The 19,622-nt window shown below is 42.3% G+C and overlaps 1 protein-coding gene across 2 annotated transcripts in view; it reads left to right on the top strand.

Annotated features, from left to right (window-relative positions):
- Window positions 1-19,622, top strand: part of LOC115140238 (hexokinase-2-like) — a 79,650-nt gene that overhangs the window by 43,969 nt on the left and 16,059 nt on the right. For both annotated transcript variants that reach the window (XM_029678474.2, XM_065026756.1), the window contains 3 exons: window positions 12,579-12,762; window positions 13,003-13,164; window positions 13,331-13,564. In XM_029678474.2, the coding sequence (XP_029534334.2) occupies window positions 12,579-12,762; window positions 13,003-13,164; window positions 13,331-13,564 (580 nt within the window). The remainder of the gene's footprint in view (window positions 1-12,578; window positions 12,763-13,002; window positions 13,165-13,330; window positions 13,565-19,622) is intronic.

Below are 19,622 nucleotides of genomic sequence, written 5' to 3'. Positions count from 1 at the left end.
ACGGTTAGAGGCAGAAGCTTAACATTTTGATTGATAGAAAGTGGCTCTAGCAGCAGAAGGTAGAGAGAAGGGAATGAAAGGATGATTGGTTGAAAACAAAACTTTTTCGCTCAGTTGCCCGCAGCCCTGTAAGCTCGCAATGAGTCAGAGTAGGAGGGGAGGGCTGAGCAGAAGGGGAGGGCCGAGCCGGGAGGAAAGGGGGCAGTGGGTGTCCTAGGATGCGGAAAGGGAAAAGAGTAAGGTTGAAGAGGCAAATTCAGGAGACGGGGAGAAGGATTTAGCAGAAGGGAGAGATGATAGGATAGAAGAAGAGAGAGTAGTGAGAACGAAGATTGCGACGGCGCTGCCCATCTGTGTAGGGTTGGAGGAGAGGGAGACAGAAAAGGAAACAAAGTAATGATCAGAGACCTGGAGGGGGGTTGCAGTGAGATTAGTAGGTAAACAGCCTCTAGTAAAGATGATGTAAAGCGTATTCCCTGCCTTGTGAGTGGGAGGGGACTGGGAAAGGGTGAGGTCAAAAGAGGCAAAGAGTGGGAAGAAATTAATTGAAGACAGACATCGGGAGGTTGAAGTCGCCCAGTACGAAGAGGGGTGACCATCAGGAAATTAGCTTATGAAGGTGTCAAGCTCATTGAGGAACTCTAAATGTACCTGGTGGGCAATAGATGACAACAATGTTAAGCTTAAGTGGACAAGTGACAGTAACAAGGAATTCAAATGAGGAGAATGACAGGTTAGTGAGGGAGAAAATATCATCTCCATTTAGGAGAAATTAGTAGGCCTGTGCCAGCACTTTGACAACCAGATGCTCTTGTACTACGAGAGAATACGTAGTCCGATGAAGAGAGCAGCTGGAGTAGCAGTGTTCTCTGGGGTGGTCCAGGTCTCCGTCAGGGCCAAAATGTCTAGGGACTGAATGGCAGCATAGGCTGAGATGAATTCAGCGCTCTTGACCGCAGATCGGCAGTTCCAAACACTGCCGGGAACCAGGAATTCATGGGTTGTGTGTGCACAGGGTACACTAAATTTAGAAGGGTTGCAGCAAAGGGGTGGGGAGCATCTAATGCCTAGAAGGAGACACAGGTATAGAAACCACACATGGTTGCCAATGCTACAAAAGAGCAAAAGGAGATCATTTGAAAATAACAAGGTTAGATCCTCAAGTGAGAGAGTGGTGCCTTCCTCAAACAACTCGACAGAACTGTCTTTGTTTCGGCGACGAGACCGGCGCTGACACGACCGTCGCTTACAGCTGGGGCTGAGAAAACAGGGAAGACCTAAGTACTAACACTAATGGCTAATTATCTAGCAGAGGTGAAGTGCACACCTCCCGGTACTAATTGTTGATTTCCTAGGAGAAGAGAAACCACTCCCCCTACAATGCAGCCACTGATTACCAAAACAACAACAGTCAAATATTGACCTGCTCATTAATCCTGGTTGATAGTGCAACAATCAGCTGCAAGTTATGAGCAGTGAGCAGTTCACACACCAAATAGGCTACTGGGAAGACAGACGGCACTTAAAGTAGCTAGCAAAAAGACAGTACTAGACAAAAGATTAAGAAAATACTTATACTGAACGCAAAAGAGAGCAAAAAATTACACCAACGCAGTGCAAAATGTCCAGTCAGAAAATATAGTTTTTCTCTCGATGCAAGGGCCATATAGCCTAAACTTGTAAAAATGTTAAATAATGAACACTTCCTAAGTATCTCCATAAGTATTTAGACGTTTTTTAAAAAGTAGGCTATATTTCTTTCTCTTTCCATTCGATAGGCTTTGAATATGACTTTGGGCTACGCTTTCATCGTTTTAAGCATGCATGGCTTCCTCCTGATCAAACCATTAATAATTCTAACGGGAGTTCCATCTCCAAAAGTTGTTTCAATGGTCTAAAAAATGTAAGGTAGCCAGAGTAGGGATGGGCATTTTAAATCATTTCACTATCGAATAATATCTACATTTTTTTCTCTAGAATATCTGGATTTTCGAAATACATGTGTTTTTAAAAAAATCATTGTTTAAACTTGGTAACTGGCTTGCTGTGCAGCCTATGCGACTTGGGAGATCTGTTTGCTTGCAGCAGTGTGGGAGATGGGCAGGGGCCAATAAGTTTGACATGAGGGAGAGAGTAGCCATGCAGACCCGCGCTAGTTTGACAAACTTGTAGATACCGTAGGTTATCTATCATCCCATCTTGTAGTGCTTCTCTTGACTGCATCAAATCGATGTGATGAAGTTAGCTAAAATAGATTAGCTTAAGATATCTAGGCTAATTGAAGCTATTTTGCTGAGCTTCCCATCCCTCTACAACAACTACATTCAGAATAAACAACAGCCTATCTAATGGTTGCTTGTTGTAGCCTACTCATTCTCATTTAGCTCATTTAATTCCATAATTTGTATTCAATTTTGCATTGATTAGAAATCTCCCACATTGCTTGCTACACATGGAGCCACAGATTGTAGCCTAGTGCCACTTTGATTGTCCGACCATAACAACGAATGTGTGAAACCTGTGTAGATTAAAGTGTGTATTTTTATGGGGCGCATGTCAACTATACTGAACAACAATATAAGCGCAACATGCAACAATTTCAACAATTTTACTGAGTTACAGTTCATGTAAGGAAATCAGTTAATTGAAATTAATTAATTAGGCCCTAGTCTATGGATTTCCCATGACTGGGCAGGGGCCTGGGAGGGCATAGGCCCACCCACTTGGGAGCGAGGCCCACCTACTGGTGATCCAAGCCCAGCCAATCCCAAAAAGTTTTTCCTCGCAAAAGGGCTTCATTACAGACAGAAACGAGACCCCCAGCTCCGCTAAAACCATTGACAACTACATCATGTTTTCAAGGGATTGGGAAATAAATGTTATAACTATTTGTTTTAATATCATCACCTATTGAGCATAGTCGGAACTACAAATGTTTAATTATTCCATGCAAAACAATTGTGCACATTTAGCCCTATCATCAGAGTTGTACAGCAAATAACTATGCTTTTCATGATCCGTAAACATCAATGATCATGTAATGTCAGATACGTGAAGGTACAGTTGAAGTATGAAGTTTGCATACACCTTAGCCAAATGTCTTTAAACTCAGTTTTTCACAATTCCTGACATTTAATCCAAGTAAAAATTCCCTGTCTTAGGTCAGTTAGGATCACCACTTAATTTTAAGAATGTGAAATGTCAGAATAATAGTAGAGAGAATGATTTATTTCAGCTTTTATATCTTACATCACATTCCCAGTGGGTCAGAAGTTTACATTAGTATTTGGTAGCATTGCCTTTAAATTGTTTAACTTGGGTCAAACGTTTCGGGTAGCCTTCCGCAAGCTTCCCACAATAAGTTGGGTGAGTTTTGGCCCATTCCTCCTGACAGAGCTGGTGTAACTGAGTCAGGTTTGTAGGCCTCCTTGCTCGCACACGCTTTTCAGTTCTGCCCACACATTTTATATAGGTTTGAGGTCAGGGCTTTGTTATGGCCATGTGTATGCTCATCTTAAGTCCTTAGGTCCGGACATTGTTTTTCTCCAAGAGGCCCATCTCCGGTCCAGCAACCATGACAAACTAAAGAGAGGATAGGTACACCAACTATTTCACTACAACTTTGGTGCTAAGGCCAGCGGGGCAGCCATCCTTATCAGAAAAGGCACCCCCCCGTTTGTCTCCTCCAAAGTAATTTGAGATTCTTATTGCAGATATATTACAGTGATGGGGAAATTGTTTAGCACACAGGTTATTCTCGCTAACCTCTATGGTACTAATTGGGATGACATTCAATTTTTCTTTGACCTCATCACAACACTTCCCGTCCTTAACTCTCATCATTTGATATTGGGCGGAGATTTAAATTGTGTATTGCATCCAAGTCTTGACAGATCCAGAACGAAGCCCAACAATGTAATTTTAAAATCAGGCGCAGAATCCTATCATTTTTCTGATCGATGGAGGAGGAGCAGTCCCACTCCTTTTTTCCTCCAGTCCACCGCTCACACTCTAGGAATGACTTTTTCCTGCTGGACAATAGAATTCTTCCTTTTGTAACTAATAGCAAATATCACAGCATCGTTATCTCAGAAGATAGCCCTGTCCAGCTAGATATCTGCTTTCCGGACAGTACTGTGTCACAACGCGCTTGAAGACTTGACCCACTACTACTATCCTGTAGTGCCTTTAAAAAATACTTATCAACTCACATTGATGTATTTTTATAGATAAACTTTACCTGACGTGTCTCACTCTGTGTGGGAGTTGTTTAAAGCATATCTCAGGGGCCAAATGATTTCATACACAGAGTATGACAACAAACAGAGCACCAAACACTTATCGGAGCTATCTCAACACATGCTAGATGTGGACAATAGATATGCCTCTTCTCCAACTCCTGAAATCTACAAAGAGAGACTGCTACACCAATCCGAATTTGACAATATTTCCACCAAACAAACGGCGCAGCTTCTGTTTAAGTCGAGGCAAAAATTCTATGAACACGGAGAGAAAGCTGGCAAGTTGTTATCGCACCCGCTTCGACAATCTGCTGCTAGCAGCACCATACCTGAAATATGTGTTGCAGCTGATTTAACTTCTACCAATCCCAAAGAAATCAACAATAAATATAAGCAATTCTGCTCTGCTCTTTACTCGTCAGAGGCTCTTACTGACACATCTCGAATGCATGCATTTCCAGACAATCTGGACATCCCCTGTCTCAATTCAGATGAACAAACCAACATGGATGCCTCAATAAGTGATGATGAAGCTACTCTGGCAATCCAGTCCATGCAGAGCTGTGAAGTCCCTGGGCCTGATGGCTTCCCTATTGAATTTTATAAAGCATTCTCCTCTTAATTATTCCCTATTCTCAGCTCAATGTACAATGAAATCATTTCTAGTCAGAAACTGCCCCAGACACTTACCCAGGCGACTATTTTGGTTTTGCTGAAAAAAGACAAGAATCCCCTAGACTGTGGCTCGTACCTCCCTATAATCTTTTTGTGCTGCGGTTATACAATTCTACGGTCCTCTCGTGCCTTTTAGAGACAGTGATGCCTAATATAATTACTCTGACCAAACCGGATTTCTCTCAGGTAGGCAATCATTTTCTAGTATGCACCGGCTATTTATTGTTTTTTATTCTGCCCTCTCAAGTCTACAGCCAGAGGTTGTCATCTCTCTTGATGCTGAAAAGGCTTCCGACCGGGTTGAGTGGGAATTTCTATTTACAGTACCAGAGAGATTTGGTTTTGGCCTGTCATTCCTTTCCTGGATTAAGATTTTATACTCTTCCCCAGTGGCTTCTGTTCGCACCAACAATGTTACCTCCAGCTACTTCCCTCTTCACAGGGTGGCCAGGCAGGGTTGCTGTTTATCCCTTTTCCTATTTGATATGGCTATTGAGCCTCTTGCTATCGCTCTGCGGGCGGAGGAGAGGATTAAGGGAATATTGAGGGGCAACATGACTCACAAGGTGTCCTTATATGCAGACAATCTTCTTTTACACATCTCTAACCCTGTGAAGTCTATACCCTATCTCTTGGACATGCTACAAGGTTTTGGGGCATTTTCTGGTTATAAATTAAACCTAACAAAACGTGTGCTCCTCCCCATTAATCAGTTAACAGAAGGAATTGGGTATGCCAATTTCCCATTTATGGTGGAGCATCAGGTCTTTACTTATTTGGGGATAAAGGTCACACACTCATTTAAGGCTCTGCTTAAACATAACTTCAAAACACTCCTGGAGTGCACTAAGCAGGATTTCATAAGGTGGTCGTCTCTTCCCATTTCATTAACAGGTTGCATTAATTCTGTTAAGGTGACTACTACCTAGGTTTTTGTACTTATTTTAAATGATCCCCATTTTTATGCCAATGTCGATGTTCAAAAAACTGGACAGGTACATTTTCAACTTAATTTGGAATAAGTCAAATCCACCAATGAGAAGGGTATATCTAGGGAGACATAAGCCCACAGGTGGGCTGGGCCTTCCCACATTTTTACAGTACTACTGGTCAGCAAATATATCTAAATGTGTTTATTGGGTTTCTACATTTCAAAACAAGCATGACCCAACTTGGGTCGTCATGGAGTTACAGTCAAGCCTTCCAACTTCTCCGGTCTCGCTCCTGTACACCCCAATGTCCGTGAATCTTGGCGCCCATGTTTTGATTCCCATTGTTAAGAACTCCCTTAAAATCTTGTCCCAATTCCGAAATCACTTTAGCCTTAAACAAGCAAGCGGCTTCTCCCCATTAACATCTAATCATATCTTCCCAGCGTCACAGATTGACACGGCATTCCAGTGCTGGCATAGGAACAGTCTGGTGTTTTTTTTTTGTGACCTATTTGTTGATAATACATTTGTCTCATTTGATACTCTGACGGTTTACCATAATATTCCCAATACCCACTTTTTTAGATACTTGCAAACTCGCAGCTTTGCCAAAAAACATTTCCCTTCATTTCCACTCGAGCCTACTAAGTGTCCAGTCGAGAGATGCTTCGATTTTAACCCTTATCTGAAGGGCACAATCTCCAGATTATACGACATAATACAGAACACACGATTTTATTTATATATATATATATATTTTTTACACCTTTATTTAACGAGGCAAGTCAGTTAAGAACACATTCTTATTTTCAATGACTGCCTAGGAACGGTGGGTTAACTGCCTCGGTCAGGGGCAGAACGACAGATTTTCACTTTGTCAGCTCGGGGGATTCAATCTTGCAACCTTACAGTTAACTAGTCCAACGCAATAACAACGTGCCTCTCTCTCGTTGCACTCCACAAGGAGACTGCCTGTTACGCGAATGCAGTAAGCCAAGGTAAGTTGCTAGCTAGCATTAAACTTATCTTATAAAAAACAATCAATCATAATCACTAGTTAACTACACATGGTTGATGATATTACTAGATATTATCTAGCATGTCCTGCGTTGCATATAATCTGACAGAAGCAGGCGCGTAAACATTCACTCAAACAGCATTTTCGTGCGTTTTCCCAGCAGCTCTTCGTTGTGTGTCAAGCATTGCGCTGTTTATGACTTCAGTCCTATCAACTCCCGAGATGAGGCTGGTGTAACTGAAGTGAAATGGCTAGCTAGTTACCGCACGCTAATCAAATAAAATAAAATGTATTTATATATAGCCCCTCGTACATCAGCTGATATCTCAAAGTGCTGTACAGAAACCCAGCCTAAAACCCCAAACAGCAAGCAATGCAGGTGTTGAAGCACGTTGGCTAGGAAAAACTCCCTAGAAAGGCCAAAACCTAGAAGGAAACCTAGAGAGGAACCAGGCTATGAGGGGTGGCCAGTCCACTTCTGGCTGTGCCGGGTGGAGATTATAAGGTGTATATATACAGTTGAAGTCGGGAGTCTACAGTACATACACCTTAGCCAAATACATATAACCTCAGTTTTTCACAATTCCTGACATTTATTCCTAGTAAAAATTCCCTGTCTTAGGTCAGTTACGATCACCACTTTATTTAAAAAATGTGAAATGTCAGAATAATAGTAGAGAGATTGATTTATTTCAGCTTTTATTCAAGCTTCGAGTTTTGGCCCATTCCTCCTGACAGAGCTGGTGTAACTGAGTCAGGTTTGTGGGCCTCCTTGCTCGCACATGCTTTTTCAGTTCTGCCCACAAATGTTCTATAGGATTGAGGTCAGGGCTTTGTGATGGCCACCCCAATACCTTGACTATGTTGTCCTTAAGCCATTTTGCCACAACTTTGGAAGGATTCTTGGGGTCGTGGAAGGCTACCCGAAACGTTTGACCCAAGTTAAACAATTTAAAGGCAATGCGACCAAATATTAATTGAGTGTATGTAAACTTTTGAACCACTGGGAATGTGATGAAAGAAATAAAAGCTGAAATAAATAATTCTCTCTACTATTATTCTGACATTTCACATTTTTAAAATGAAGTGGTGATCTTAACTGACCTAATAAGGGGAATTTTTCCAAGGGTTAAATGTCAGGAATTGTGGAAACTGAGTTTAAATGCATTTGGCCGAGGTGTATGTAAACCTCCGACTTCAACTGTACATTGGTTAGGGGAAAAAAGTACATTTAGGTGTATTTATCACTATATGTTTTGCCAACTGTACAACGTTTCTACCGGTAGCTTGCTAAGTTAACATTATCACCTAACAGTACCTTGGCAAATGTGTCCTTCTTCATGACAGGCAGAACCCACAAAAGGGTGGAAGTTACATAAACCACTCATATACTTGTCAGGTATAGTTCACTTTTTTTTATATCACTCAAATGTCCAATACATTTTGGCCAATGTTGAAACTATTGTGAGGCTACTATACGTATCTGAAATTAAATGCTAAATAGATGTTTACTGATCATGAAAAACATGCACTTATTTGATGTATAACTCTGATAGAGCTAAATGTGTGCAATTGTTTTGCATGCAATAATATGACGTTTGTAGGTCTTGACTATACTCTTCAAGAGGTTATATTACAGCCTAATAGTTTATTTAACTATCCCTTGAAAACGGCATGCAGTTGTCAATGGTTTTAGCTGAGCTGTGGGTGTCCTTGCCCCCTAGAAGGCAAATCAAATCATTTTATTGAAAACCATTGTTTTTGCGGATGTATTTTTTTATTGTTTTATTATTATTATAATTTTTTAAAAGAAATTCGCTGGCCAAAAGGGGGTGATACCATCACGCACTACATGACCAAATATATGTGGACACCTGTTTGTCAAACATCTAGATGGTCCCCTCTTTGCTGCTATAACAGCCTCCACTCTTCTGGGAAGGCTTTCCACTAGATGTTGGAACATTGCTACGGGGACTTGCTTCCATTCAGCCACAAGAGCATTTGTGAGGTCAGGCACTGATGTTGGGTGATTAGGCCTGGCTTGCAGTCTGTGTTCCAATTTATTTTATTTACCTTTATTTAACTAGGCAAGTCCGTTAAGAACAAATTCTTATTTTCAACGACGGCCTAGGAACAGTGGGTTAACTGCCTGTTCAGGGGCAGAACAACAGATATGTACCTTGTCAGCTCGGGGATATGAACTTGCAACCTTTCGGTTACTAGTCTAACGCTGTAAACACTAGGCTACCCTGCCGCAATTCATCCCAAAGGTGTTCGATGGGGTTGAGGTCTGGGTGCAGGCCAGTCAAGTTCTTCCACACGATCTCGACAAACCTTTTTTGTATGGACCTCGCTTTGTTCACGGAGGCATTGTCATGCTGAAACAGGAAAGGGCCTTCCCCAAACTGTTGTCACAAAGATAGAAGCACAGAATTGTTGAGAGTGTCATTATATGCTGTAGAGTTAAGATTTCCCTTCACTGGAAGAAAGGGGCCTAGCCTGACCATGACAAACCGCCCTAGACCATTATTCCTCCTCCACCAAACTTTACAATTCTCAATTTGCATTGGGGCAGGTAGCGTTCTCCATTAGACTGCCAGATGGTGAAGCATGATTCATCATTCCCGAGAACGCGTTTCTACTGCCCCAGAGTCCAATGGCGGCGAGCTTTACACCTCTCCAGCCGACGCTTGTGTGCGGCTGCTCGGCCATGGAAACCCATTTCATGAAGCTTCCGACGAACAGTTCTTGTGCTGATGTTGCTTGCTGAGGCAGTTTGATTTCGGTAGTGAGTGTTGCAACTGAGGACAGATTATTTTTTACCCGCTTCAGCACTCAGCGGTCACTTTCTTTGAGCTTGTGTGGCCTACCACTTCACGGCTCAGCCGTTGTTACTCCTAGATGTTTCCACTTCACAATAACAGCACTTACAGTTTACCTGGGCAGCTCTAGCAGGGCTGAAATTTGACATACTAACTTGTTGGAAAGGTGGCATCCTATGATGGGGCCACGTTGAAAGTCACTGATCCCTTCAGTAAGGCCATTCTTCTGTCAATGTTTGTCTATGGAGATTGCATGGCTGTGGCTCGATTTTATACACTTGTCAACAATGGGTGTAGCTGAAATAGCCGAATCCACTAATTTGAAGGGGTGTCCACATACATTTGTACATATAGTAGATTTCACAATGTCTAATGAGTACATCATCACAATAGGACAAAGGTTGAGATCTCCCAACCCTATGGCACACTTCCAATGTTTTGAGTGAGGTACAAGGTACTGAGCCCTTAATCGATACAGTCCACACACAGGCCTAATCAATAGGACTCAATGTTCTTGCTCCCAATCTTCTCACTCCGTATGTTCTTGCCATATACAAATCCCCTATGAATTTATTTGGACAGTCAACTTTCTCCGTCATCATTATTCAGGATTCATTCATGATTTTCCATAATCGTTGTAGTAGAGGTCGACCAATTATGATTTTTTCAATACCGATACCGATTATTGGAGGACCAAAAAAGCCGATACCGATTAATCGGCCGATTCTTTTACATTATTTATTTGTAACAATGACAATTACAACAATACTGAATGAACACTTATTTTAACTTAATATAATACATCAATAAAATCTATTTAGCCTCAAGTAAATAATGAAACATGTTCAATTTGGTTTAAATAATGCAAAAACAAAGTGTTGGAGAAGAAAGTAAAAGTGCGATATGTGTTATGTAAGAAAGCTAACGTTTCAGTTCCTTGCTCAGAACATGAGAACATATGAAAGCTGGTGGTTCCTTTAGTATTGCCAGTGTAACAGTATAGCTTCCGTCCCTCCTCTCTCCTCCCTGGGCTCGAACCAGCAACACAACGACAACAGCCACCATCGAAGCAGCGTTACCCATGCAGAGCAAGGGGAACAACCACTAGAAGGCTCAGAGCGAGTGACGTTTGAAACTCTATTAGCGCGCGCTAACTAGCTAGCCATTTCACTTCGGTTACACCAGCCTCATCTCGGGAGTTGATAGGCTTGAAGTCATAAACAGCACAATGCTCTGTCTTTGTGAGACACAGAGTAGGTGAATGGATGATCACCACATGTGTGGTTCCCACTGTGAAACATGGAAGAGGAGGTGTGATGGTGACACTGTCTGTGATTTATTTAGAATACAAGGCACACGTAACCAGCTTGGCTACCACAGCATTCTGCAGCGATATGCCATCCTATCTGGTTTGTGCTTCGTGGGACTATCATTTGCTTTTCAACAGGACAATGACCCAAAACACACCTCCAAGCTGTGTAAGGGCTATTTGACCAAGAAGGAGAGTGATGGAGTGCTGCATCAGATAACCTGGCCTCAACTAATTGAGATGGTTTGGGATGAGTTGGACCGTAGAGTGATGGAAAGGCAGCCAAAAATATGTGGGAACTCCTTCAAGACGGTTGGAAAAACATTCCAGGTGATGCTGGGTGAGAGAATACCAAGCGTGTGCAAAGCTGTCATACTTTCAAGAATACAAAATGTATTTTGATTTGTTTAACCCTTTTTTGTTTACTACATGATTCCATGTGTTATTTCATAGTTTTGATGTGTTTACTATTATTCTAAAATGTAGAAAGTAGCAAAAATAAAGAAAGTCCTTGAATGAGTAGGTGTGACCAAACTTTTGACTGGTACTGTATTTGCAGAAAACATCATTTGAAACACAACCAAAACATATTGCAAAGGCATGCAACAAGTTTGTAGAGTCACAAGCTTGATATCATTGCATGCTAGGGACCAAATACTAATCTTTTGACTAAATTGAATACACTATAAGTGAATTTGTCCAAATACTTATGACACCTTCAAATGGGCGGACTATATATGTAAAGTGCATTTATTTCTAAAAGGTAAAACAGACATGTATAAAATTACCCTTAAAAAGAAGGCGACATTCTGTTTAAAACATTTGATCTCAAATTCAAAATGCTGGCGTATAGAGCCAAATTAAAAGTTTTAGCTTCACTGTCCAAATAAATATGTAGGGGAGTGTAATTGCATATTGAACACTGAAGGCCTCCATTGGGAACCCATTCCATACATAATTAGTAGGACTCAATCAGTATGTAAATAATGGAACTACTCTAGTTGTATTGTGACATGTTCAAGTGTGCTTTGGCATTAGGGTGAGAAAAGCTTACCGTTGAAACGTGTCTGTAAGTTTAGTACAATTATAAACCTAGAAGTGTGGTTGTTGAGGGAAGGTGAACCTATATGCAGGCTGGAAATGAAAAACTATTTATATCATCAGATTAGTCATACATTCTCAATATACAAATTATTTAATTTAAAACACTATTTGAAAAAGAAACACCCAGCATCTCGTGTTTATTATTCAACAAAACAAACATTTATTTCGCTGATCATCCCAAAAATGTAGCTGGCACAAATTACAGCAGGGATACTCTGTTGTAACCAAGCCTGGAGGGCCAGATGGAGTACTGTTAGTTTCCAGATTTGAGAGAATCCTTGAATTACAGTATGGAGCCGAGCTCAAGACTAGTGTAATGTAGGGCTCACCTGGGCCTGGAAAGAGGTGTCTAAAATAGCCCAAGACGGAAAGAGATAGAAGAGGGGCCCTTTTGAGGCCTTAAATGCCGCATGGCGTGATGAGGCCTTCGTAAGTAAGAAGTACAGTATGACCATGTTGTCTGTTGATGCCCCCCAGGCACTGGCACCAACGCCTGCTACATGGAGGAGATGCGTCACCTGGAGCTGGTGGAAGGGGACGAGGGGAGGATGTGTGTTAACATGGAGTGGGGGGCATTTGGGGACGATGGCGCTCTGGATGATCTTCGTACAGACTTTGACCAGGAGATCGACGCCGGCTCCCTCAACCCCGGCAAACAGCTGTGAGTGACAGACAGACAACTGGCCCGCCCTCTACTTCTACTATATTGTCTATTACACTAGTCCTCTCTGTCTGTTGCCCAATCCCACCTGGAAAAGATATCAACCTCCAGCTGCTATATAGATCTGGCTGTGTGTTGAAAGTGTAATTTTCAGCTTGTTGTTAAGTATCACCCTCAGAATTTACTCACAGCTAGCCAGGTGTTGTTGTAAATGTGTGACAGCCTGCTGTGTGTGTGTAGGTTTGAGAAGATGATCAGTGGGATGTACATGGGCGAGCTGGTGCGTCTGATCCTAGTAAAGATGGCAAAGGAGGACATGGTGTTTCAGGGTCACACCACCCCTGACCTCGTCACCAATGGACAACTCCAGACCAGCTTTGTCTCTGCCATCGAGAATGACAAGTTAGTAGTTTTTGTGTGTGTACGATATGTGGGCCTATCTTGATATAACTTGGTTCATGATGATGATGATGATAATAGGTAGTAAATGTAATTCATACAAATACCAAACTGAATGTTATACTTTATAAGCTGGTATGTAACTGAGGTGGTACTATTTTCCTGACAGAGACAAGGAGGGTCTGGTGAGTGCAGAGAAGATGCTGAGGGGGCTGGGCCTGGACCCCTCTGTGGAGGACTGCGTGGCCACTCGGAGGGTGTGTCAGGTGGTGTCGACCCGGGCCGCCCACCTGTGTGCTGCCACCCTGGCTGCTGTGTTAAGACAGATCAGAGACAACAAGGCTGCAGAGAGGCTGAGGACAACAATAGGAGTGGACGGCTCTGTCTACAAGAACCACCCACAGTGAGTGGGGGTGCGCGAGTGTGTGGGGTTGCGTGTGTGTGAGTGCTTGCGTATGTATTAGTGCGTGTGTGTATCTCCGTGTGTGAGCATGGAGATACTGTACTCTGGGGTTATCTCTAACATAGTTGGGGTCAATGATGCTGCCATTGCAGCTCCCTTAAATTCAGAATAGAACAGATGAAGTGTTGCACTTGACATGGCGCTCTGATAATCTACTCTGAAGCACTACTCACTGAAGTATAGAAGACATACTCTCATTGCTATTAGAATGAACTAAACTAGACTGCACAGTGTAATTACAGTGGAACTGACCCTCCGATCTTAAAGCTCCCATGCAGTCTTTAATTATTATTTTTAAGTCATCACTGTATGTCTAATACATCACTCTGTGTTTATTTAATAAAAATAACTCCAAATGATATGTTTTATTATGTTTTTCCTTGAGCCCAGGGCCTAAAAAATGCTTGGTCCACCAACCACTGTGGTAGGTAGATAAAAGATTTATTACCTTCCAAAATTTTTTTGTTGTTGCTAAAATTTCACCAACAAACAAAAAAAACGGATGAACATGCTTTGTAAAGTTTCTAAAACAATAATACATTTATTACTAGTAAGGTAGCCTGGCGGGTAGGAGTATTGGGCCACTAACCCGAAAGGTTGCTGGATTGTATCGCCGACATGTCTGTAAATGTAATTCTGACCCTGAGCAAGGCACTTAACCCCCAATAACAACTGCTCCCAGGGCGCCAAAGATGTCGATTAAGGCAACCCCCATCACCACTCTTGATTCAGCCACCGGCACCACTCAAGGACATTCAGAGACTTGTCCCGAAGCCACTCCTGCATTGTCTTGGCTGTGTGCTTAGTGTCGTTGTCCTGTTGGAAGGTGAACCTTCGCCCAAGTCTGAGGTCTTGAGCACTCTGGAGCAGGTTTTGATCAAGGATCTCTTTGTACTTTGCGCCGTTCATCTTTCCCTCTATCCTGACTAGTCTCCCTGCCACTGCAAAACATCCCCCTTTTTATACCTGTGCACAGCGCTTCTAAAAATGAAGCTTTCACTCAGCCCTTCACGTGTACACAGCCCCCAGCCAGGCAGTGTTGCAGTGCGAGGTAGGATAGGTTAAGTAGGATTCGTAGTTCTTTGACTTAGTACAATTTAATTTACCAGCTATGAAACAAAACAGCAGAAATTCTTTGAAAACAGCTACTGTAGAATTTGTTTTGCTATAAATGTGATCATACTTGACTATTTTTATTGTTAAATGCTTGCACTGTGGATCCACTCCGCTCCACTCCATCCTGTCAAACGCCTTCTCAGCATCCAGTGAAGCCAGCAGGACAGGGGTCTTTTGTGCGTTTACTTGATCAATAATATCAAAAAGACGGCGAATGTTATCAGAAGAGTATCTGTCTCTAATAAATCCAGTTTGGTCCGCTTTTATTATTTTGGGAAGAAGAGTGTTTAGTCTTTTGGCGAGCAATTTGGTAATTATTTTATAGTCGAAATCCAACAAGCTTATGGGCCGGAAGGACGAGCAGGATAGGGGGTCCTTGTCCTTTTTGAGCAACACTGTAAAGCGAGCTGTGTGCATTGAGTCTGGGAGAACTCCGTTTTTGCAAAAATCCTCCAGCATTGGCATGAAGATAGGGCTGAGCTGGGGCCAAAAAGCTTTATAGAACTCTCTGGGGAATCCATCTGGGCCTGGGGACTTATTAGGTGGCATGGAGGTAATTGCCTCCAGGATCTCCTCAGGAGTGAAGGGGGAGTTGAGATCTTCTTGGTCGGTCTCTGATAGTTTAGGTAGCGAGATTCCCTCTAGGAAAGAGTGGAGTTTTGCCTCTGTGTGTTTTCTCTCAGAGATACAGTATATAGTTCGCAGTAAAAAATCATGAAAAGTTAAATTGATATTTTTTGGGTCATATGTGACCTCGTCCTCTGCTGTTCGGATAGCCATGACTTGGCCTATTGCTATACTCATGGTATTTCTGTTTAGTAAAGAAAACTTTTTTTTTAATCTCCCAAGTGTAGTCCAAATTTAGTTTGGCTTTGGCTGCTTTAAGATGACTCCAGGAGGTGCTGTCAGGATTGTTTATGTATTTTTTTCACAGCATTCCAGCTCCCTCTCAAAATCTAGCCTGTGTGCTTCCATTGCTTTTTTCTTAGAGGAAGCATATGCAATTAGATGACCTCATAGTGTGGCTTTAGCAGCGTCACACATTGTGGCCAGAGAAACAGGAGAATCTTTGTTGTCTTGTGTGTAGTTGTCTATCCATGTAGTTACCAATGTATGGAACGCTTTGTTTGATAGCATGGAGGTGTTGAATTTCCAGCTCTTTGACCTCGGGATGTTTTTGCAGAGGTCAAAGCGGAGGTGGACAAAGGCGTGATCTGAAAGTGCTATGGGTCCGATTGTACATGTGGCTGAATTTATTAATAAACTCTTTGGGATAAAAATGTAATCTATACGGAAGTAGGTGTTATGGACATTAGAGTAGTATGTATAGTCCATAGATGAGCTATTAGTCTCTCTCCAGATGTCTATCAGTCCCATCTCTTTAGTAAGAGAGTTCAACATCTTTGCAGATCTAGGATTTGTGGTGGGGACTTGAGATGATTTGTCTAGGGTTGGGTTAAGGGTACAATTAAAATCTCCACGCCAAAGGAAACACAATGCTCATTGAACAGGGTTATCATTTTTGACATGAAGGCAGGAGTATCTGTGTTAGGGGCGTATATGTTTAAGATAGTAATTGGTTGACCATATAGTGACCCTGTTATCAAAATAAATCTCCCCTACGGATCAGATATGTTTTTGTCAATTATGAATGGAACATTTTTATGGATAAGTATGGCTGTGCCTCTACTGTTTGATTTGAAAGATGAGAAATAAACCTGTCCCACCCAAGCTCTGCGGAGTTTGGCATGTTCAGCATCACAGAGGTGTGTCTCTTGTAATAGCGCGATGTCTGCTTTTTCCTTTTTTAGAGCACATAGTATCTTTTTCCGTTTTATTGCATGCCCTAGACCATGGCAGTTCCATGTCAATAGATTTAAGGTACTAGTCATCGTCATCGAACAGTAATCGAACTTTAGTGCAAGTCATCGCTGGGTAAAAGTGGATAGTAGTTAAAGCTGCGTTCACATAAAAGGAAAATAAATGGAGTACATAAAATAACAATCTCTGAACACCCCAGCCGAGTTCCCAAACAACTCGACACATCCAGTTGGATCTATTACCCCCCGCTCAGTCTCAATTCTGTGTTCCGAAAAAAAAAAAAACGGGAAAAGTTAGCAACGCACAACGTCCCCCCCTCCCCACCAAAGAAATGCCTCATCCTCTCCGCCCCGCATTGAGTAAATGACACAGTAGCCCCCGTCCAGACCACATTAAAAGAGGGAGAAAATAAAATCAATAGCCCAGCCTACATATACCTCCCCCAGGGGACATAGGGAACCACAGTAATAATATCAACAAAAATATGGAAATAAAAGTAGGCTGAAACGTTAGTAGGCCTAGGTTAGGCTATAGAGCCTATCCCTCTCAGCTAAAGGAAAATAAATAGAGATTAGATGGCTATAATGACATTTAGCCGGGCGGGTGGCTCTTTGGATATCGGCTATATGTTGTCTTACCTCCTTTAGTAATAGCATTAATCGCATTTAGTCATTGGTCCGTTTGTCATTGACCAGGATTGTCTTTCAAAAAACGTTTTGCCTCTTCGGGAGTTTTGAAGTGTCGCAAGGCTCCTTGGTGAAGAATCCTGAGCTCGTTTGGGTATTTGAATCCCCTGAAGATGCCTCGGTCAATTGAGTATTTCTTCACTTCGTCAAACTCTCGGCGTATTCCAGCTTACAGGTCCTGGTGTAAAGTGAGTTTGGCGTTTCCCACTTGGTTTGGTGTTGTTTTTCGCCGCCTGTAGGACTCGTTCCTTGTCTGTGAATCTCAGGAAACGTATGGTGATTGGGCGCGGTGGTTGTCTGGCTGCTGGTGGGGGCCTCAGTGCTCGTTGAGTTCTCAAGTTCTATGGGCCTGTCGGTGGACAGGTGGAGCCACTCGGGAAGTTTGTCTTGCAGGTAGCGGATCAGTGGCATGTTTCCCTCTTCTTTTTCACCCAGATTGAATAGAACACAATTATTCATTCGCCCCCTGTTTTCCAGGTCCTCTGTTTTCTCTTCCAGATGCTCTATTTTCTTTTTAGCATATGCTATTGTTTCCACGGCATCTGTCAATAAGTTTTCCATGGATAGGATTCGCCCCTCCGCCTCGTCCAGGCGCTCCGCGTTTATGGTTATCTTGTTGTTGATGTCAGGCAAAGCGTTTTCCAGGATTGTCACCTTGCCCCCTATCGCACTGAGCTGAGAGTTAATGGCATCTAATTTAGTGTTTAGTTCTGTACGTTGGGATCTCAACTCAGAAAGGATGTCTTCGACAGAGTGCGAGGTTGGCATTCGTTGGGCCTCGGGGGGGAGCGGGTCCTCTTGCTCCTGGCTAATGGCGCTAGCTTTTTCTGAAGCTAGCTTCTTCTTGGAGGCTTTTTCCGTCGCTAATGCTCGAGTCCGGGTAAAAATGTCACCTGTAGTGTCGCCTTTTGTAGCCGCCATGACTTTTTTTACTAAAGCTAAATGAGTTTGAACTTGGAGTGGAGGTAAGATTAGGAATTGGAAACTACTTGTGCGGAGCTCTTAGTTCATGCGGCCAACTCTTCAAGGGTCACGTGATCCCCCGTGAGGTTGTTTTAACTGTTTTTTAAAATATATTTTTATCTGATTTTACTGCTAGCTTGAGTTACCTGAGGTGGAGGAGAGTTCCATGTAGTCATGGCTCTATATAATACTGTGTGTTTCCTAGCCTCTGTTCTGGACTTGGGAACTGTGAAAAGACCCCTGGTGGCATGTTTTGTGGGGTATGCATGGGTGTCTGAGCTGTGGGTTAGCTGTTTGACATGTTGAAAGCACTGTTCAATCTCTCCTCTACTTTGAGCCAGGAGAGATTGACATGCATGTTCTTGATATAAGCCCTATGTTTACATTTAAGGGCCGGTCGTGCTGCTCTGTTCTGGGCCAACTGTAATTTGCCTATGTGGTCATGACTCAAAAAATGAAATGCTATTGCACATTGTCAAGTTTTATATGAATAAATTCCAACTCAACTTGATACTCAAACAATCTACACCTCCCTGAGATTCACAGCACTCTGAGCATGAGTCATATAAGGTACTGTTTGGAATTTTTTACCCTATATATATTAAAGACGAGTGAGGAAGTAGACTTCAACTCTGATTCCAATGTGGCTCGAATGCACTTCAGCTCCAGTCGTTTCAGGACATTAAAAATGAAATGCTATGGACGTTGTCGAGTTTCATTTTAATGAATTCCAACTCAACTTGACAACAATCTACACCTCCCTGAGTTTCAATCTACACCTCCCTGAGAGCATGACTACTCAGAGCAATTCTCCTAGAATAGACTTAACTAAATTACATAGTGGATGAGGGAAATTACAATGGAGTTGACCCTTACATCTCAAGTGCCAGTTAAAATTACAAGACCAAGTAGGAAATGGCTTATACATACAGTACCAGTTAAAAGTTTGGACACACCTACTCATTCAAGGGTTTTTCTTTATTTTACTATTTTCTACATTGTAGAATAATAGGGAAGACATCAAAATAATTGAATAACACATGGAATCATGTAGTAACCAAAACAATGTTAAACAAATCACAATATATTTTAGATGTGTCACGACTTCCGCCGAAGTTGGTGCCTCTTCTTGTTCGGGCGGCGTTCGGCGGGCGGCGTCACTGGCCTTCTAGCCATCGCCGATCCACTTTTCATTTTCCATTTGTTTTGTCTTTGTTTTACACACCTGGTTTCAATTCCCCAATTACATGTTCATTATTTAACCCTCTGTTTTCCCCACGTTTTTTGTGCGTGAATACTTTATTGTAAGTTCGGTCTGATGATTGTGGGCCTGGTATTACTTCATGTATTTGGAAATTGAGTAAAGTTCCTTGTGTTACTCATCTCTGCTGTCCTGCGCCTGACTCCTCTGC

This window comes from Oncorhynchus nerka, linkage group LG13 (assembly GCF_034236695.1).
Source record: "Oncorhynchus nerka isolate Pitt River linkage group LG13, Oner_Uvic_2.0, whole genome shotgun sequence".
Taxonomy (NCBI): Eukaryota; Metazoa; Chordata; class Actinopteri; order Salmoniformes; family Salmonidae; genus Oncorhynchus; species Oncorhynchus nerka.
The sequence above is the reverse complement of the archived record's forward strand: the minus strand, read 5'-3'. Positions and strand labels throughout refer to the sequence as shown.